This window comes from Gallus gallus, chromosome 17 (assembly GCF_016699485.2).
Source record: "Gallus gallus isolate bGalGal1 chromosome 17, bGalGal1.mat.broiler.GRCg7b, whole genome shotgun sequence".
Classification (NCBI taxonomy): Eukaryota; Metazoa; Chordata; class Aves; order Galliformes; family Phasianidae; genus Gallus; species Gallus gallus.
In genome coordinates, this window is record NC_052548.1 from 5,599,559 (window position 1) to 5,619,734 (window position 20,176).

Here is a 20,176-nt window from a genome sequence, read left to right on the forward strand (position 1 = left end):
CGTGGTTGCTCTTTGCTGGAGGGGCACGAGGATGCCCCCGCTTTGCTATAAGCAGGGATGGGGCTATGGCTGCAGGCACAGCGGCGGCCTTGGGCTCCCAGCCCGGCCGTGTGGGGGCGGGGCTATACCGTCCAGACCACGCCCCCTCTTGCGCGAGGCCACGCCCAGTCCCACGTGGCCACGCCCTCCCCGCTCCGCGCGGGGCACGCCGGGAGCTGTAGTGCGGGCGGTGCCGGAGCCGCCGCCGCCGCCATGGGCCGCTCCGCGGCGGTGCTGCCGCTGACCCTGGCGCTGCTCTCGGCCGCCGCCGCCGCCTGGGACCTGCGGGCACTGCGCTGCAGCTTCACGGCGGACTGCGAGTGCGGCTTCGGGCCCGACCTGCGCGGTTAGGTTCCGGTTCTGGGTCGCGGGTGGCACGGCGGCGTCGGGGCGACCGCAGGGCGGCGGGAGCTGTCAGCCCCTCGTTTCGTAAACGATTTGCTTTTGCTGCAGGTCTGGAGTGCGAGCTGGCCGTGACCCTGGTGGGGCAGCCCCTGGTGAGGCGGCAGCTGATGGAGGGACTGAGGCAGTTCCTGGAGAAGCGCAGCCCGGAGAAGCCCCTCGTCATGTCCTTCCACGGCTCCACCGGGACGGGGAAAACCTTCGTGAGCGCCATGCTGGTCCGGCACCTCTTCCCCGAGGGGCTGCAGAGCCCCCACGTCCACCAGTTCTCCCCCATCGTGCACTTCCCGCACGCGGAGCACGTGGAGCGCTATAAGGTGAGCGCGGCCGTCCCGGTGCTCCGTGCGCGCTCGGGCTGCCCCCGAAGGCAGCAGCGCCGCAGCTCCGTGCTGCGCCCCGTGACGGACACTGGAGCAAAGGCTCCACGCAGCGGCTGAAAGATCCCCGGCGATCCGCTCTGCACTTCTCTTTCCCCAACAGCCGTTCTTGCTGTCGTTTTCTCCCTCTTTCAATATTTACGCGGCCCTTTGGATACACAGCCAAAGCGTTGCGCTTAGTGCCTTTCACCCGAGATTGTCCCTTTGCTTTGCAGACAGCTCAATAGCTGAGAAAAACCTCTGTGTTGCTGGACTCGATCATTCCCTCCTCGCCCAACAAGGAGCTCCAAAGCACAGCTTAACCTATGGCTCCTACAGCTCCAAATCCAAAGGTGGAGGTTTTCTAAATGAAACCTCAGCAGTGGGGAAAACCAGCAAACCTGGGTGTTTTCTGTCCGGGTGTTTGGAGGAGTTGTGTGTTCTTTTGTGCCATTAGAAGAAATGTGCTCAGTAGGGTAAAGCCTCGTGCTGGGTAAAACGCTGCAATTAAGAGTTCTGCATACATCCAGGAGAGCTGAGCGTTTGTGTGTGGGTTGGCACCGAAGTCACTTCAGCTGTAGTAAGGAGAGCTCTTCTCACTCCACGCAGGCAGTTTTGCACCAAAAAAGGAGGTGGCAACAAGCACATCTCCCTCCCAATAGCTGGGAACTGTAATGCAATGAAAGGGAAGAACGTAGGGAGCTGTAGGAGGCTGAATACCCAGCTTTAGTTTGCCTCCTTCTTACTGCTTTAAAGCTGCAATAGAAGACCTGTAATGGGCTAATAAATGGCACAGATAAATCACTGCGCCAGGTCCAGGACAAAGCAGCCTGCCTCAGGGCTGGCTGTTTTTGCTCTGAGTAGGTGGTGCTGCATAGTTGCTTCTGTGCTTCAACTCAGCCCTTGCACTGCAGTAGCTCAGGCCTCCCTCACTGCTTTGTGGTCTGGTGGATACTTTTCCTAGGAGAACCTGAAGCACTGGATCCAAGGGAACCTGACCAACTGCGGACGGTCGGTCTTTCTCTTTGAGGAGATGGACAAGATGCACCCGGGCCTGATTGATGTGATCATGCCATTCCTGGGACCCTCCTGGGTCGTGTATGGGACCAACTACCGCAAAGCAATCTTCATCTTCATAAGGTGAGAGGCCCCTGTGTGGCAGCAGGAGCATCACGGGGCATTCCGGTGCACTGCTTCTCACGTGGGCACAGGATGATTCCTACTTCAGAGCATGCTTTCATTTTGCTTTTCCTTTTCCAAGTATTGAGCTTCTGCAGAAACCAACAGATGTTATTTCCTCATGAACAAGCAAAATTGGAGTGTCTGAAACAGCTCTCCCGTTTTTGTTACTTGCTTGCCTTTACAGGAGTCATTTCAGGCCAGGCAGCAGGACAAACCTGGACTGAGCTCGTGCAGGCTGGAAGGTGGCAGGTGGCAGGTGCCACCTCTGTCCTGCAGTACCATTTTCCTGGGTAGTAAGTCGCCTTACTCTTGTACAGCAATGCAGGAGGAGAGCAGATCAATGAAATGACACTGGATCTCTGGCGTGCCCACCAGGACCGGGAGGAGATCAGCCTGCAGGACATGGAGGCAGCCATCTCCAAAGCGGTGTTCGAGAACCCTCAGAGTGAGTGAATCTCTGCAGTGTTTCAGCAGGGAGCAGAGCCCAGCAGAGGGAGCCAGGCCCACTCCACAAAGGCACAGATGCTCTCTGGGATCTCCTAAGCAGGCAGAAGCTTTGTCCATGTCACAGAGCAGAGCTTAAAATCCGAGCAGTTCAGCTAAATCTGACCATTCCTGGGGAAAGACATATCTATCTGGGGAAGGAAGGGTTGACAACTGATGGGTTTAAGTCCTTGTACAAAACGAGCAGGTCTGTCTTCAGCTGAGTATCCTGGCTTCAAACAATGCAGCTCTTTGAATTCCAAGGACCACAGACACTGAAAGTAAAACCTTCTGTCTCCTTTGCTTTTGCAGGTGGATTCTGGAGATCTGGGATCATTCACGAACATCTCATTGATTTTGTTGTGCCCTTCCTCCCACTGAAGCGCCACCACGTAAAGCAATGCGTCATCAATGAACTTGTGCAGCAAGGGCTAGAAGTACGTCACGGTGTTGTCCAGGAGGTGGCTGACAGCATCCCCTACTTCCCAGAAGAAGAGAAATTATTTTCATCAACTGGCTGCAAAACTGTAGCCTCCCGGATCAGCTTTTTCTTCTAGCCTTGCTCAGATCCATAGGGGACGTATATGGAGCTGTAAAGCTGCAGACTGGTGGGATGAGCACCAAGAGCTACATGTTACCATGCAGTAGCACAAATGCTCTCCTGCTGAACTTGTCTTTCCAGCCCTAAGGGCATTACTGCAGGATGCAACTGTGGGAGCAAGTGCAAGTGATTTGATTTAAAGCACTTAATCATTTATTCTGTGGCCAGGTGAAGGTGGGTATGCTCAGCCTGGTGCACCGCTCCAGTCGTATCTGTGATGAAGAAGGGAAGATGTCAGGAGAGACTGCAGTGTCAGGGAAGTTTCTTACCCTGTCAGCAGCACCAATCTGTAGCTCTCTCTTCTGGCAGCTTCTGTTATCTAATGCACGAAGATTCTGAGCCCAAAAAAGAATATATATATTTTTTAAATACATCATTTTAGCATTTTTAAAAGCCATCTTGTTAAGCATGGCAGTACCTCAGTTCCTTGGTACAACGTGACAGTGCTGGTGCTGACTGCTGCATCGCTGGCTGGTGAACACCCTCAACATTACTGTCAAGTTTTCGTTGCAAGGAAATCTTTAGAGCCAACTTCTTTCCAGTTTCCTTTCACTGTGAATAGGTGCTGGTAGGGAGCACCACCAACAACAGGGACATAAGGGAAATGGCAATGCTCAGCCTGCCAAGAACTCAGCTCTCCCTACTTCTTCTGCCCATCTTTCCCCCAAGGTCCAAAGGATTTCTCTGCAGCAAACCACAGCAATGAACAAAACAGGACTTACCTACAAGAAAAAGTTCAGTCCTACCTCCAGGGAGACCATGGTGCTACTAATGGTTTTTAAAAACATTTTTATTCAGTGGTAATTTCTACAGCAGGCTGAGGAATTGGTGCTATGAGCTCTTGAGCTTCTTTGACATCCTTCTGCTGGTCAGATCTTGCAGGCACTGGCTGAACCAGCTCTACTCAGCTTCACAGAAGTGCCACTTATGTGGGGACCTGAGGACAAGTTAGAGAAGTTTGTACTCCGTGCTGTCAAGCATGGGGTGTATGGCACTGCTGGCCTTTGTCCCGTTTTAATCTCCACAGTCGGTTACTGGAGCACAGGTCAGAGAATTGTTCATACTCTGAGAATGAACTGCCTGAGAGGACTGTATGAACAGGGACATTGCTGAAGGTTCCTTATGTTCCTCGCATGCCCTGTGCTGAAATGAGCTGCAAGCACTCAGGACCATTCCAGCCCTCCTCCACATCTGCAGCTTTGTGGACAGCCATTGGAGGAACGGCCTAAATGCAGCCCGGGAGCTGGTCCACGTACAGACCATCCTGCCTGCAAAATGTTAGTATTCCTAATTTTAAAATAAATCTTTTATGAAATAAATGATTGAAGAACAGTCATTTGCTTGGATTTCTAACTGCAGCTATCACAGACAGAGTTAGACTTGCAGTTTCATGGGCACAGCTGCCTGATGCAATAGCACTTTGGGGATTTAGAGGCATAGAGACGATGTCTATAATTAGGTAACTGGAAACAAGACAGTGGCCTTTCCCAGGGGTGGAGGATGAACAGCAGTAGCTGGCCCTGACACCCTGTAAAGCGGAGCCAGTGTAGGTACAGGAAAGCCTGCCACAGCTGCAAGCAGCCCTTTTTATTCCCCTGTGCAGAGCCCATCTCTGCATACAAGGCCATGTTCCCAGGACCAGTGACCTAGAGCAGGAGGTGAAATCCATAGCACCTCCTTTACATCCTTCTCTTGCCATCAGCAGCCTGGGGACAGGCACCAGTGCCCAGGCAATGCTGCAGGTCTACAGCAAACACCCATCACACTCTTTGTCTAAGAGGGCTGAAAAGGAATGAGGGTTCTGCTTGGAACATGTTTCCCCATGTGTAGACATTCCAGCAACCTACCGTCGCCTTTTAGGTGCAGAAAGGGGCAAAAATAGCCTTTGGCAACACGAGTAATTCAGCAGTTAGATGGCCAATATGTGCTTCTTCTGTGCTCCAGAGCAAACTAAGTCCCAGTTTAGAGCAAGCAGCAGCAGGCTAACACCCAAGATAAACTACCCCACCACCAGCACACACCTACTGCTTCTGTCCATCAGGCATCATCATATGGAAGTCTTGGAAGACTCTGAAGTGTTTCATCCAAGGTTTGTCGGGCAAAGCTCCTCAGGATAGCCTGGACAGTCTTTCTTGGAAAGAGGAGGTGTGCAAGGGAAAGGATCTGCAGTGGCAATAAGGCAAGACCTGAACATCCTCGACACGTCAGTACTCACAGAAAAACTTCCCTGCGATGACCTCTGCACCACAGGTTTCCCCTGCTGCAGCCAAACACCGCCAGCCTCACCAGGACCTGCTCTGATAGGGAGCCTGCTTAGTTTTGATTTTGTAAAGAAATCCCAGCTCTACTGAACCATGCTTCTACAACAGTGCAATGCTTGGAGACAGCAGTGTAGGGATACTCTCCCCTTACCGCAGTCAGCTGCAGAAGGGCTTCTGCTCTGGATTAGATTTAAAGAAACAGGAAAGTGAGAATAAGCAGGAAAAGATGATCTGCCCACTGACTCTAACACCAAACTGTTGTAAAAGCCAGCATATAACCATCGCTACTTGGCTTGGGCCTGTAGCCAAGCAGGTCCCCCAGCTCATGCTTCTTGATCCCTGCAGGTGGCCCTGATGCAGAACAGAAACTACCTAACCATCAGGCACAGAGCCTGCAGCTGAGCCAGTGAGCCAGGAATGCTGCCCATTGCCTGAGGAGGGCACAGAGCAGCAGCAGCAGGGCTGTACCTTGCTATCTGTGGGGCTGAGCCGCAGACCGAGTGCGACATCCTCCCTCGAGCTCTCCACCTTCCCTAGGCACCGCTTGGCCATGGCACGACACAGGTAGTACAGCGCTCCTCGGGGGTCATGCTCAATGGCCATAGAAAAACAAGCTTCTGCCTCCAGGAACCGCCTGCGAGGGGACAGCAGTGTGTGCCTGGCTCACCACAGGCCCTCAGGCAGCCTACACCGCCCTGCTCCTCACCTGGCTGCCAAGTCCTGACAGCCCTTCTCATGCAACACAGCTGCAACACGTTCCTGCACAGCGCGGTTCCCTGGACTCAGCTCCAGCGCCTGCTGGTAATCTGCCAGCGCATAGGTCAGCTCCCCCAGGCGAAAGAAGCAGTCTGCAGAGAAGCAGGACTATCTCAGCAACTGAGAGGGGATGGCTGTTGCCCCAGGGCTTTGTCCAGAACCAGTGGGAAACACACCTCGTGTCCAGTCCACCCCAGGTTTCAGCATCACTAGCCAAAAGCTCTGCACTGCAACAACCAGCAGATGCAGCCTGATGTGGGGGAGAGCAGCAGTTGCCAGCTGTGCCCCAGAACAGACTACATGGGGAAGGAGTAGTAGCACGAGTGGCAAATCCCCACTCCTCATCCCCTTCCCACTGCTGAAACTGAATGTATCCTCAGAGTGCACTGGGACCAGGATCAAGGGAGAACCCAGCTACCCCACCACCTGCTTCTGCCACAGGTCCCTAGCACAGGGCTGCAGAGCAAGGCCTCTCTCTGAAGACATTTGCTGCCTGAGTGCCAGCCTCTGCTGTGTGACACCCCAGCATTATCCCCAAGCCACTGACATTACCCTGCTGTGACCACCAGCCCAGCCACTTGCCTCCTCTGTTGGCGTAGAGTCCCTGCTCTGTCTTTTCATTTTGCAGAGCTTCACCAAGGAGCTTTACAGCCTCATCAAGTTGGCCCAGGGCATAGCAGCGCACAGCACAATCATTGTAGGTAAGCACCAGCTGCCTCTGAGCCTCCCGGGCCTCTGGGCTCCCCAGGGCACTCAGCTCCCTAGCCCTGGCCAAGTCCTTGCTGGCTGCACTGAAGTCCTTGAGCTGCCGGAGGAGGGTCCCCCTGTGACACAGGGACAGAGAAAGGAAACTCAGGCAGCAGCACAGCTAACCACCCGCAGCAACACGATCACTACCTGAGGGTGAAGAATTCAGCAGCCAACGGGTCACTTTCAATAGCAAAGCTGATCTCGTACAGGGCCCCATGCAGGTCTCCACGCAAGGCCTTCAACACTGCCTGGGCTTTGGCCTCCTGGCCTTGTCTCAGCAGCCTGTGCCACAAAACCTGGGCAGCTCTGTGCTGCGGCTCCAGCTTCAGGGCCTGTTGGATGTCCTGGAGGCACAGGGCCAGCTGCCCAGGGAGCCGGGTCACTTCAGGACCTGGCGCTTCCCACTGTGGCCCACATATCCAGGAAGAGCAGCCAGAGTCCCTCAGGGGGACCAACATGGCCATACCTGCCCAGAGCGTTTGTAGAAGAAGGCACGGAGCACATACATATCAGGGTTCCTCACATCCTCCTCCAGTTCTCTGTTAAGCATCTGGAGGAACTCTGGGAACTCACCGAGGGCAGCAAGGCACACGATGCTGCAAGAGAGGGACAATGCTATGGGGAGCCTGCAATAAGGCAGGGCTGGCCTGCTGAACAACCTGCAGCCCTGGCTTCACCTCCTCTGGTGGAACACCCTGCAGTGAGGCTGCAGCTCAGCCGCATGTGTGAAGGCCTCCAGGGCCTCACTGTAGAGCTCCTGGTCCAGCAGACACTGGCCCTGCAGGGATAGCCAGTCAGCATGGTCACAAGTCGGGGCTGCAGATAGGGAGAAGTGAGTGGTTGCTCACCTGCAGGTCAAGGACAAGAGCCAGACGAGCCAGGCAGTGCTGCTTCCGCGCAGGTGCCAACATAAGCACCTTCATTAAGTTCAGCTTGGCCGACTGGAAGTCACAAAGCTGGAGGAAGGCCTCTGCCCGCTGCTCATACAGCTCTGCCTGCACCATGGACACCCTCAGCCCATGCTGCCAGGGTCCAGCCATGCTCCAGCTGCCCAAAATCATGCTGGCACCATGCTAACACCATAGCAAAAAACACTCTGAAGCCAGATGCCAGTGCTACAGGCTTAGCAATGCTGCCTCCTGTTCCCACCTCTCCAGGGTCCCATTACCCGCTGTGGATCCAGGCTGATGGCTTTTGTGTAGCAGATGACGGCTTCCTCCCACTGGCCACAAGAGGAGAAGTCCTGTCCTTTCTGCCAGCTGCAGAGAAGAACAGAGCCGTGAGCTGGTCCCAGCCTCACACCGCCCAACAGGGAGATCGTCACAGAGCCAGGACACACACGTGGCTGGAGGGCAGCAGGGAAAGGTGGTGGATATGAGGATTGCCCCAAAGACCACAAAGGATGGCCTGAGCGGGGAACGCAGCAGTGTGAACACAGAGCAGCCCCCAGGCACTTACTGCTCCTGCATCCTGCCCTGCACAATGGTGAGAAGGGATCCCACACCCCTGGGGCTCTCCACGCAGCGCAGGCACTGTCTGGGCCCGAACACCCCCTGCAGGGCCCTGTCCCAGCCGCCCTCCAGCTGCTCCTCGGGCACGGCTGTGGCAAACAGCTCCGGGGCCTCCATCTCCGCTCCTATCTGTGGGCACACGCTCAGCCCAGCGGCCCCGGCCGTACCCCCAACCCCTGCCCTTCCTAAAGGGCCCCAACACAGCCACAGGGCACCCTAGTGGCCGCCAGAACCGCGTGCAGGGGGGAAGGATGGCTTATCCCCCGGCCCGGCCCCGCAACGCCTCACAGCCCCGCCCCGCCGCCCGCAACCAAGATGGCGACGTTGCCCGGAAGCAAGATGGCGGAGACGCCCACAACCAAGATGGCGGCGGGGCGGTGCCCCCAAGGGCCTGGCTGAGGTCCTTGCAGATACGGACCTTGGCGTCGTCCCGCGTTGGGGTTACTTAGAGGCTAACGGGGGGATTTGTCGTTCTCCTCAGGGGGACGCAGCGGGGTCTGGCCTGTGTTTGTGTCCTGTAGTGTGCTTGGACCCCCGTGGAAGGGGACGGTGCCGCCCCACCTCAGCGCAGGGCGCGCAGTCCCCGGCTCCCACAGACCCCTGTCCCACCACGGAGCCCCGCTCCAGGCTCTCCCCCTTTCCTCGTCCCCCTCCTCCTCCCTGACGCTGTTTGGCAGCGCAGCGAACATGGAAACAATCAGTGTGGCCGCCAGGCCTGGCAGGAGCACAAGGCCCTGGCGCAGCCCAGCACAGCCTCTTCCAGACCCGTGTTCCTTGGAGCCGGGCCCCGCACGGCTGGGGAAGCCATGGGGCAGCTCCAGCGCCGTCCCCTCACCCTTCAGCTGCCTGCAGGGGACCAACGCCTTCTGCCCCATCGCCACTGCCATCCTCAGTCCCTCCCTGAGGTCCCTGCTGGTGGCTGCAGCCTCCCTCAGAACACCTGCCACGTCCCCCACTGTGCAAACATCACTTTCCCTCAGCATCTGTTGGTCCCCGCATCGTGGATGTGCAGTAAGGGCGTCCCAGCACCCCGTGACATGGAAAGGCAGAGTTGCTTGGAATTTCCTAGCTCACCAGCAGACCAGTCTGCTCCCACGGAGCTGGAGCAACTAGTGGGGAGGTTTCAGGCTGTCATAGTTTCTGAGTTAGGTTGTTCTCTGCCAAAACATTGGAGTTTTTGAAAGCTGCTGGCCAGCTTTGTTACAGCTCTCCTGCCAGAGCTGCTAGGGAATGCCTTCTACCTTCCAGCACAACTCCAGCATCCCAAAAGCTGAGTGTTCTGCTGCATGTGTCCTGTCTGAGCTACAAGCTGCAAGCACAGCAGCTCCATGCCCACATCCCAACGGGCACTGGAACGCACCCTGGGACCTCGCAGGGCCCCATGTACTGCAGTGCCACCGCCATTTCCTTCCTCTGCTCCAGCTGGCACCCAAACTTCACCCTCTGTTTGCAGCTCCCATCCCAATCTCACCCTGCAAGGACTGCATCCAGGGTGCAACAGCCAAGGAAGCAAAAGAGGGGAGAGCAGCAGCTCTGGGGATTTGGCAAGAAGCTCACCACCCCCCCAGCCCACCCAGAATAGGGTCAGTTGCAGCATTTTCAAGGCACTTGCTTCTCCCCCACAGTTTTCAACTAAGCATTGCCCTGCAGAGTGTTCATTTGTTCCAGGGACTTGAAGTTTTAGCACAAAACAAACAATCCCTGACTCTTGTAAAGCAAACACCCTCTTCCAAATCTGGCCACAAACGTGACACATGCCAGAGCCCAGCAGGACTCAGCTGCACATCCCGGTGCTCAAATTAGCAAAAGGTTTTCAGTCCAAAGGCCAAAACCTCCGCTGAGAACATCAGAACAAATGAGGAAGGCATTGTCATCGGTGTTATCTGGGCGCAGCTCTGCCCAGCACAGCCTGCAGCCGGGGATGTCAGCTCCAACACAGTTGGCTTTAATCCTCCTGGGCTTCAGCCCAGATATGGAACAGGCAGGGGGGTGGCAGGAGGCCACATGTGCACCTTCAGGGCCTTCCCCCCTCCTCCTGTACCAGCAAATCCACATGCGATGTCCAAAAAACAGTTTGCACTACTCGGGAGAGTGCAGAGCCGGAGCACCATGGTCTGGCAGCCCCTCTGTCTGGCTGGGCACCGTCTTGCCAAGAGCCCCAGGGACAAATCCCACTTTGGAGCACCCCAGGAGGGGAACCCGATTAACGATGCTCCCCCTGGGTCACGATGCCTGGTCCCTATGGAGAAAAGCAGTGAGCATCCCTGCTAACGGTCCAGGCAGGAGCAAGCCCTCTGCTCACCGACGCCTTCCCATGGGTGGGTGAGGAGGGTCTGGCTGCTCCCAGGGGGGGTCCATGTCCAGCACCAGCACCCTCAGAACTCATCGTGGGATGCAGAGCGGAGGTACCCCCCACCATCCCGCGGGTCCCTCAGGGTCTTCTGCGAGCCCACCCAGCCTGTCTGTTTGGAGTCATCATCCCAGATGGTGGAGGTCTCTGTGTCGCTCAGCCAGTTGCTGTCCCCGGCGTAGTGGGTGGGATAAACCAGGAGTGGGTGAGCCGAAAACACCTGCAGGTCCCGTGGGGCAAAGTGCCTCTTGTAGTCCTCGCTGAGGAGGAGAGGGACACGTAAGGAGCAATGCAGAACACAGCAATGGAGTGGGTGCATGGGGGACGGCACTGCTCTGGGAGTGACAGTGGGACCAGGGATGCTCTGTGCTCAGAGTGGTTCCCCCCCACCCTTCCAACCCTTTGTTTTGCCATCCTGTTCTCCCCTTTTCCCATGTCTCCTCCCCCAGCGCTTGCCCACCCCCAGCTGCCTCCCCCTCCAGGACCCCCACCCGGTGAGGTGCCCCAATGGGGCTGAGCCCTCCGCACAGACCAGCCCCACACCCCAGCTCCATCCCCGCCGCCCCACTGGCAGAGGGCCATTTTCCAGCAGCCGGCAGCCAGGCGGGGCCGGGGGGGAATGAGCTCATGCTGCAGATGTTTTCCTCCAGCCGGGGTGGAGGGGAGAGACGGGATGGGATGGTGGCAATGGAGAAGAACCACATGTTCCCACGGCAGCGCAGCTCTGCTCCTTACTTGGGGTGCTTGTCGTACATGATGGGCAGGAACTCATCCACAGGCAGCATTTTGGAGAGGGGCTTGGCAGCCAGCAGCTTCTGGGCGCCACGGAGGGAGATGGCGTACGCCAGCGTCCAGTAGGAATACCCGGCTACCACCAGGTTCTGGACACCCTCCACAGGAGCTTCATCCTCTGCATTCACCTGCTTCCTCCCCAGGTAGCTGCAGGGTGAGCGGTCAGAGCTGGTCCAGCGCTCACCCTGCGCCCCCCATCCCCAGCACCTACATGAGGTCCCAGTCGTGCCGTGCCTCCTCCAGTTCCTCCATCAGCTGCTGCAGCCGTGCTGGGAAGGACACCTCGAAGCGTACATCGTCCTCAAAGACCAGCACCCGCTCCAGCCCCTGGGACACGATCTGTGGGGAGGGCACAGAGCTGCTGACCCACACCAGCACCGCACTGGGCCATACTGGGCTATACTGTGCAATGCTGGGGCCACTCACCCTGAAGGAGAGACCCTTTCCCCAGGTTATCCAGGAGAACCGATGCTGTACGGAGGGTCCCTACCCTGTGCTGAGGGTGCCCCTCAGCCCCATACCTCCTTCCATATGTTGTAGTGGCTCAGGAAGCATCCGACCTCCCCCTTGGTGAGTGTGCGGCCAGAGAAGGGGTCATAGTACCCCGGCAGCAGGTCCACCCCCAGCACCTTGATGTCGCTGCTGTTGAGGGTGCTGCAAGGAGAGGAGGTAGGTCAGCACGGTGTCCCCAGCACCCCGCTCCCTCCCAGGGTGACACTACACGTTCACCTCCCATCCACTGCGTCCACCACCCGCGCAGTGATCTCCAGCTCCTGCAGGGACTCCAGCATCCGCCGGCGCCGGTCCGGCCGCCGCACCAGATTGATGAGGAAGATCTGGGGAGGAAGAGCAGAGTCCCACCAGGGCAGGGGAGGGGGGGCACATCAGTGCAGGAACCCATCAGTGTGGGACAGTGGACATGGGGTCAGCACGGGGGGCACTTACTTCATCAAAGCCCAATTTGGTGAGTGGTTTGGGCGGGACAGAGATGTGCCGGGAGCGCTGCATGGGGGGACCATCCACTGCAGAGAGATGGAAAATCCCTTCCATGGAGCCCACAGCCCTCTGTCACGGACAGGAATGGCACGGGGACCCCCTGGAGCTCACCCATGGCCTCCAGCGTGAGATGCACAAAGTTGACGCGCTCATCCTCCAGCGTCTGATGGGCCTTCACGGGGACGTTGATGTAGCCAAAGCGCTGCTGGTTGCACACGTGGACCTCAGCACCTGCGGGGCGAGGGGGATGAGCACTACAGAGGCTGACCCCAGCCCTCCCCGGACCCCTGACCCTCACCGGCCTCCTGGCAGGAGTAGGCAAAGACAATGATGTCGTCAAAAGCCCAGGTGTAGTTGGGGTGGGGTGGGTAGAAGGCCAGCTGTGCCGTCTCCTCCTTCCGCAGGTCGATCAGGAACGTGGCGTACACCATGGGCACGGCGAAGCAGCCCCGGCGCTGCCTATTCTTGGTGGGGAAGTAGTCGGCCGTGCGGCGGTAGAAGCCCTGTGACACAGCGGTGTGACAGTGACCGTGCCCAGGACACGGTGCTGGGCAGCCCCCCAGGGGTTCTGGGCTGTACCTGGGGTGTTATCCCGCACCAGAAGTTGGAGTAAAAGGTCTGCGAGTCCAGCATTGGGGCCACCACCGACTTGTTCTGCGCCATGAGGAAGGTGAGGGTCTGGTTGTTGGTCAGGATGCTGTCCGTGTCCACAAACTGCGGGGACAGAGCTGGTGCTGGAGGCACGGGGACACCCGCAGCCCACGTGGCATGACACCAGCACGCTGCCCCGTCCCTACCAGGATGTAATCCGCCCGCAGCCCCCGGGCGTAGCTCAGAGCCTCCTGCTTCAGCCTCATCAGGTTTTCATAGCGTTTGTCGCTCCAGTGCTTGGGGCTGAGCTCGTCGGGGTAAGAACTGCGTGGTGGGAGGAAGGCAGAGGGTTAACAGCACCGGCTGGGAACGCACAAACTCAGTACACACACTGCATGCCGTCTGCCTGAGTCAGCGCCGAGCCGAGCTGGCAGCAGCACGCATGCAAAACCCCGTGTGCGTGCAGGGGAGAGGTGCAAGGAGGGGGGGTGCAACGCGGGGTTGTCCCCTCCCAGCCCCACCTGGGCCCCTCTTCTGCCTTCCATGCCACCGAGTGGTAATTGCTGCCCACTGCCTGCAGCCACTCCTGCAGCATCGCCGTCGTGTTGTCCGAGTTGTGGTCTGTCGCACACCTGGGGGGGGACACATCAGTCCCACAGTGCCTGGGGTCCCCCCCCGGGCACAGACCCCCCCCCCCCCCCCCCCCCCCCCCGCCCTACCACACCGAGAGGCTGAGCAGCAGAGGGGATCAGGGCTCGCTCAGAAAGGCAACGTGTAATTTGGAGGAACCACGGCTGCGTTCGCCAGGGAGGAAAAGGCAAAGGGGTAATTTCTTCCCCACTGCTATCCCGTGGCTCTTGATTGCTCTCAGCCCTCATCAGCTTCCCAACCCCATTCCCCCACTCCTGCCCTCCGTGCCCCACTGTGCCTGCAGCCACTGGCTGGGTGTGGGGCGGCAGGACCAAAGCAGCCCCCTCAGCTCCCCCCAGCACAGCCTCCCCCCAGCAGGACCCCTCCTCGCCAGCCCCCGCCTCATCCCCCATAGAAGTTTCCACTCCAGCGTGTGGTGGCTGCAAAGGAGAGGGGAAGAGGAGGAACGGGGTCTCCTTTCCCACCCTCCGCACGGCATAAAAGGGGTTTTGGGGGGTTGTGCTTGGGCAATGGAGGGGACAGAACAGTCCCCATGGGGAGAGGAAGGCAGCGCCCATCCCTAAGAATGTGGAGAGCCCCCACAAGCTCAGGGTGCTCCCTCACACACAGCAGCCCTACAGATCCAGGAAGGAGACAGTGGGGGTCTCCGTTCCCCCACTGCAGCGCTGTGCCCCCTCCCCAGTGCTCCCACAGCCGCTGCAGAGCCCCTCACACACCCACATCCCCTCACGGGGCTGCCACCACCACGGATTCCCTGCACCCCAATGGGATCCCCATGCAGTCCCCACTCCTCCAGGTCCCCATTCCCCCCCACCCCATGTCCCTATTCCCCAATCCTGGAGAGGATCGTGAAGGAACGGGGACACCCCCCTAAGGTCCCCGTTCCCCTCAGATCCCTGTCCCCGTGTCCCCCACCCCCCAGAGCCCCCATTCTCCCCACCCCCCCATTCCCCCCGGAGCCCCCCACTCCCCATCTACCGCTCCCCCAGGACTCCCAATCCTTCCGCTCGCCCCTCCCCACCCACCGCCCCCATATCCCCCGAGGAGCTGCGGGTGCTCCCGATGCCCCCACCCTCACCACAGCGCGATGTTCCCCGCGGGGAAGTCCAGGCTCTCCAGAGCCCCGAGGCAGTGCGGCAGCGAGTGCTGCGCGTTGCGGGCCAGGAGGGCCAGCACCACCCGGGGGGGTTCGGGGCTGCCCCCGGTGCCGGTGCCGGTCCCGGTGCCCAGCAGCAGCAGCAGCAGCAGCACGAGCGCAGCGCAGCGCAGCGGCCCCATGGCGGAGGGCAGCGGCGGCGGGCGGGGACGGGGCGGGTCCCGAGCACGGGATGGGCCCCCGCCTCCGGCACAGCCCCTATAGGGACCCCCCCACCCCCCACCCCCGCCCCCGACACCGGGAGATGGAAGGGAGGACGAGGGGCGCTCCAAGACTCGTGGGGGGGGGGAAGGGAGTTCTTGTTATTATTTTTACATTAAAGAAAAGCCGGCATCACAGAGCACCCCAAAAACCCACTGGGGTGACAGCCAACTTTAGGGCACCACCCCCTCCCCCTAAGGACCCCACCGTGGCTCTGTGCGTCCCTGCGTGCCCCCTCGGGCTGAGGTCAGGCGCTCAGCACAGCAGGGCTGGAGGGGGCGGTTGGGGGCCGGGGGTCTCAGCCCGTTCATTCCCGAGGTGCCCGGCCCCAACGAGGTGCTTCCCCACCCGGCTGAGCGGCTGCGGCCCTTACGGCGTTTGCAACGTGTCCGAGCCGTCAGCCACCCCTCGGGACTTCGGGCCAAGAATGTTGGTTAACCCCAAAGCCGTAAATGCAGCACAGTCCGGGAGGGGCCACATCTCACCGAGAAAGCACCCATCAGCTCCGACCCAGAGCCGCAACCCACAGCCATGCCGGGCGGCCCCGTGCTGCAGGGCAGCCCTCGCCCTACGGACCCCACCGCTCCTCCCGGGGGTCGCGCTGTGCCACCAAACCTCGCACCCACCCCGCGCTGCAGCCGCGCGTCCGCCGCCACCGCTCTGACGGTCCGCAGCTCCATCCCGCTCTGCTGCTGGCACGTCTGAAATGCGACGGAGGACGAAGGGATCCAACCGCACCTGGAAGAAGGAAAGGAGAGAAAATGAGAGCGGGGGTGGGGGGGGGGGCACTGGGAGCATCAGAGCGCCTCGAAACACTGCTTACAGCCCGCGATCAGAGCAGTATTTGGGGGACTTTGTCTGTAGCGGAGCCCCCCGGCGCCTCACAGCGATGCAGAGGGGCTGCGGGACCCCAAACCCCCGCACGGCGCGGAGCTCCCGGGGGTGTCCCGGCGCGGATCAGCGCCGACCCTCCGGGATCCGCGGAGCGCTCCGCTCAGCGCGGCCGCTGCTGCCACCTCCCGGCCCTGCGGGGTGCGACGGGGCCGTCCCGGGCGGGGACGCGGCGTGGGGCTGCGGGGTCGGTCCCTTCGTCGGGTCTGCAGCCTGCGGCCCCACAGCCCTTCGCTCCTACACCCCCACACGCGTATCCCTGCAGCCCTACACCTCTGCCACCCTACATCGCTTCTTCATCCCCGCATCTCTCCGCTTCTACACGGCTACATCCCTGCATTCCTCCATCCCTACAGCACTCCACCCCTACGTCTCCGCACCCCAACATCCATCTATCCCCATACATCCCCACGTCCTTACATCTCTCTACCCCTACATCCCTACATCCATCCATCCTTATATATCCCCGCATCCTTCCGATCCTACACTCCTATAACCCCTCACCCCATTTCTCCCACATCCCTCCACTTCCACATCCCCGCATCCCTCCACCCCAGTATATCCCTGCACCCTTCTAACCCTACAGCTCCACATCCCCTGTACTCCTCCATCCCTCCACTCCCACACACCTCCATTCTCACACCCCTAACTCCCTCCATGACCTCCCAGGGGTCGCAGGCAGTGAATGGGAATGACACAGAAGGATTTTAGTGCCAGAACAGGACTGGAGAGCTCTGGTTCTCAGAAAGGCAGAGGGCAGAGCTCCCAGCAGCCGAGCAGCGATTTCTCCCCTGCAGAACACCCTATAGGTTCACCCCAGCTGTCCCCTGGGCCAGGCAGAGGCAGTGGGTGCCAATGCTGCACCTCAGCCTGGGGAAACTGAGGCATGGAGCAATGCAGCGAGCAGTGCACAGAGGGCTGGGACAGGAGAACAAACACTGTGCCACTTACAGCCACTGCTGTCTGTGCACATTAAAACCCACCACCCTCAGAGCCTGCTGAGGGTCTGACATCACCTAGCAAGCCGCTTTGGCCATGCAATCAGGAAAACAACCAGGAAGGAGCAGTGGGAGCTGCCTGCCCTTTGCCTTGGTGTGACCACCCCCCTCATCTCGCTCTGCCCTGACACCTCCAGTGCTGTCATGGGGCTGCTGCAGCCCACAGTGCCTCCAAGCCAACATCAAGCCTGGCAGCACTGCATCATATCCCCTCGCAGTGCATCCCCTCGCACCGCATCCCATCAAATCCCATTGCATTGCATCACATCACATCCTACACCATCCCATTCCAACCCATCCCATACATCTCATCCCAACCCAACACATCTCACTGTATCCCCTTGCACTGAATCCCATCCCACTGAATCCCATCCTATCACATCTTATTGCATTGCATCCCACCCCATTGCATCCTATTGTATTGTCTGCCATTGCATTGCATCCCATTGCATCCCATCACATCCTATCATATTTCATCCCATCATATCCAATTGCATCCCATTGCATCTCATCCCATTGCATCCTTTTGGGACCCATCCCATCACATCCCATCCCATCACATCCTATCATGTCTCATCTCATTGCATCCCATCCCCTTGCATCCTATTGCATTGCAGGCCATTGCATCCTATTGGGTTCCATCCCATCCCATGCCATTCCATTCCATCCCAAAATGCACATTCCCACCCAACCTCCAGGACAAATCACATATAAAATCCAGTGTTGTTCCCTGAGAGCTGTAAGATCTCTCCCACCAGCATCTCCCCGCCCTCGCAGCAGTGCCAGGCTGATCTGGGGCAGCTGAGTGCTGAAATCAGATTGGGGCTGTGGGCAGCCCAGCACCCCCCCACCTGCCCCACCCCCACCTGGCCCAGGAGCTCAGCCCCCACCCCTGCAGCCCCGGCTCAGCCCCAGCCTGGCACTGACCCCCCCTCCTGCACAGTGAAGTTTCCGTCCGTATATTTTCCTTCTATTTCCCGGTTACTTTTGGCTCCAGGGCTGAGGTTTTGGCCATCCTCACCTCCTGTCTCCACCCCTTCCGTCACATTTGTTACGTCTCTGAGCGAAGCCTTTGCAAAGCTCCAGGTTCCTCCAACGTCACATTCTTCCGAAGGGCTCAGATGTGGGTGCACGAATCAATACGTGGAGATACACCTATAGAAACAGAACTGCTGAGACACTGCATTGGCCAGAGGTCGGCACACACCTCCCAGCCTCTCACAATCCCCTATCTGTAAACTTATTTCATAGGAAAAGCTCTCCCAGCCACTCTGGGTGTCCCCAGTGCAGCCCCACATGGGGAAACTGAGGCACCTCCCCCCACCCCCCCACCCCACAGCCCCATTCCCCATTCCGCCACCTCCAGCTGTTGGGTAGATCAGGGCTGGGCTCTCCTCCTGCCAGCGCTCCGCTTCCAGCTCTGCTAAACCCATCCACTCCGCTCCTCAACAGCCGGGTAAAAATAACAGCAATGAACCCAGAGCCTCCAAACCTCATTGCCCAGTTAGGAAAATCCAGGGGGATTTGGGGCCACCCAGGAGGAGCAGGAGGGGGGGCAGCGGGGGCTGCATCCGTGTGCTGGCTGTGAGGTATGGGGGGAGCCGTACTGATGCAAATGGGACAGAAAATCACCACTGAGCCCTGGGATGTCAGCCCTGGCCTGGGCTGGGCAGAGCCGGAGGTGCTGCAAATACTGGGGAGAGCACAGCCTTCTCCAGGGCCTGTCACACACAGCTGGAGCGGGGATGCTCTGTGCCATGGCACAGATGTGCTCCAGCCAAGTGCTGTCCCTGCAGGCGGTACATGGGATGCTCAGCCCCACACAGTGCTCCTATGGACTGGACCACACCTGCAGCCCCCAAATGGGACCCATCAAGGGCACGGGGACACTGCCAAGCAAGGGGAAATGGAGGCTGGGAACCAGGGGGATGCACCTCCTGGTCCCCAGACTCAACCTTGGGACACAACACCAGCACACCTCCTGCTCCCCGGCCAAAAATCAGGGGGAAACCTGGTCCCAAATCAGGGCTTACGGCGGCAGCACATCTCCCGGTCCTCATTCCCAAACCAGAAGGATGCCACCAGTGCACCCAGCCCTGGGCTGTCCTGGTCCCACAGCGGCAGTGCCAGCCCCACAGGGCGCCCCACGCTCCGTCCCCCACTGCACCCCTTGGATGGACGGTGACATCAGAGTGCCCCAACCGGCACCGACGGGACGGGTCCCCCCCGCGAGGCGCTGACCCGTGCGCTGCCGTCCCCTCCGTCCCCTCCTTCCTCTCCCACCCACCGGCACTTCGGGTCGGCCCCGTCCCAGCCCGGGCAGCTGTGACCGAAAACAAAGCTGTCCCCGCACAATGCCCTTCTGTCCGCTCCCAGATGCTGACCGCTGGGGTGGACAGCGGCCGGGCTAGAGGCATTGAAGGGCCGTGCCAGGCCCCTGCTGGCAGGGGACAATGTTGGCAGTGATGGAGGGTAGGTATTTCAAAAGGTTTTGTTTTCGGCTGACCCGCCGAGCCAGCGTGACCCCGCAGCCCCCCACCCACCCGTGCTCCTCCGTCCCCATAGAACCCGGCCACATTCCTGACCTCGGGGGGGAAAAGTTTAAAAACTCCTAGCGAGGAGACAATGCCGGTGTCATGGCATTGATTTAGGAGGGACTCTTTCCATCACAAAGGCGAGACAAAGGCGCTCGGCGCTGGGAAAGGGGCTCCGGCTGCCGGCTCAGGAGCGGGGCCGACGCATTGTGCGCGGGGATCCGTCCTCCCGCGTCCCACCGACCGCCACCGGGGATCCCTGCGGCCGCCGCGGGGTCCCCGCCGCTACGTGGGGGTGGCCCCGACCTCCCGCAGCCCCGACCCGCGGCGAACCCCCCCCGCCACCACCGGCCCGAACGCCGCTTCCGCAGCGCCCGACTCACGGCGTCCGCAGCGCAGAGCTCAGCGCACGTCCCGGACGGCGGCAGCGCTCCGAGGCCGCACTGAGAGCGCTTTTCTTTTCCTCTCTCTCTCTCTCTCTTTTTTTTTTTTTTTTAACAGGAGAAATATTTTTCTCCGGTGCTGGACGGCGCTGCCGCCGCTGGAACCGCGGCCATTGGTTTGCTTTGCTCGCACGCTCTCCTCGCCCTATTTATTTCTTTTCCTGGCAGCTGCGGGCGGATGGGAGCTGGCGAGGTGCAGCTCCTGGGGCTGGGAGGCATTCCCTGCTCAGAG

The 20,176-nt window shown here is 59.5% G+C and overlaps 3 protein-coding genes across 8 annotated transcripts; 1 reads left to right on the forward strand and 2 right to left on the reverse strand.

Annotated features, from left to right (window-relative positions):
* The first annotated feature begins 219 nt into the window (after positions 1 to 219).
* Positions 220 to 4,395, forward strand: TOR2A (torsin family 2 member A). 2 transcript variants are annotated; one of them, XM_046901887.1, is made up of 5 exons: positions 220 to 390; positions 493 to 758; positions 1,762 to 1,937; positions 2,297 to 2,424; positions 2,775 to 4,395. In XM_046901887.1, the coding sequence occupies exons 2-5, from the start codon at positions 552 to 554 to the stop codon at positions 3,017 to 3,019; spliced, it is 756 nt and encodes a 251-aa protein (XP_046757843.1). In that variant the 5' UTR covers positions 220 to 390; positions 493 to 551; the 3' UTR covers positions 3,020 to 4,395. The 2 variants fall into 2 exon arrangements, with proteins under 2 accessions (XP_046757843.1, XP_015135200.2); XM_015279714.4 differs by having other exon boundaries at positions 220 to 385.
* On the reverse strand, positions 3,836 to 8,563 carry TTC16 (tetratricopeptide repeat domain 16). 2 transcript variants are annotated; one of them, XM_004945817.5, is made up of 11 exons: positions 8,289 to 8,563; positions 7,999 to 8,089; positions 7,679 to 7,825; positions 7,508 to 7,608; positions 7,297 to 7,426; positions 6,978 to 7,192; positions 6,663 to 6,904; positions 6,031 to 6,172; positions 5,793 to 5,958; positions 5,085 to 5,226; positions 3,836 to 4,000 (listed from the first exon to the last, which is right to left on the reverse strand). In XM_004945817.5, the coding sequence occupies exons 1-10, from the start codon at positions 8,456 to 8,458 to the stop codon at positions 5,101 to 5,103; spliced, it is 1,530 nt and encodes a 509-aa protein (XP_004945874.2). In that variant the 5' UTR covers positions 8,459 to 8,563; the 3' UTR covers positions 3,836 to 4,000; positions 5,085 to 5,100. The 2 variants fall into 2 exon arrangements, 1 of the variants encoding a protein (XP_004945874.2); XR_001464499.4 differs by lacking the exon at positions 5,793 to 5,958.
* Positions 8,564 to 10,047: 1,484 nt separating this feature from the next.
* CERCAM (cerebral endothelial cell adhesion molecule) lies at positions 10,048 to 19,941 on the reverse strand. Of its 4 annotated transcripts, none has more exons than XM_015279708.4 (14): positions 19,885 to 19,941; positions 17,989 to 18,122; positions 15,705 to 15,816; positions 13,592 to 13,702; positions 13,277 to 13,394; positions 13,059 to 13,193; positions 12,778 to 12,982; positions 12,591 to 12,710; positions 12,429 to 12,505; positions 12,213 to 12,319; positions 12,005 to 12,137; positions 11,695 to 11,822; positions 11,427 to 11,630; positions 10,048 to 10,951 (listed from the first exon to the last, which is right to left on the reverse strand). In XM_015279708.4, the coding sequence occupies exons 4-14, from the start codon at positions 13,663 to 13,665 to the stop codon at positions 10,717 to 10,719; spliced, it is 1,536 nt and encodes a 511-aa protein (XP_015135194.2). In that variant the 5' UTR covers positions 13,666 to 13,702; positions 15,705 to 15,816; positions 17,989 to 18,122; positions 19,885 to 19,941; the 3' UTR covers positions 10,048 to 10,716. The 4 variants fall into 4 exon arrangements, with proteins under 4 accessions (XP_015135194.2, XP_046757842.1, XP_015135195.2 ...); XM_046901886.1 differs by having other exon boundaries at positions 18,328 to 19,941; XM_015279709.4 differs by lacking the exons at positions 17,989 to 18,122; positions 19,885 to 19,941 and adding an exon at positions 15,902 to 16,097.
* Between the last annotated feature and the right edge of the window lie 235 nt (positions 19,942 to 20,176).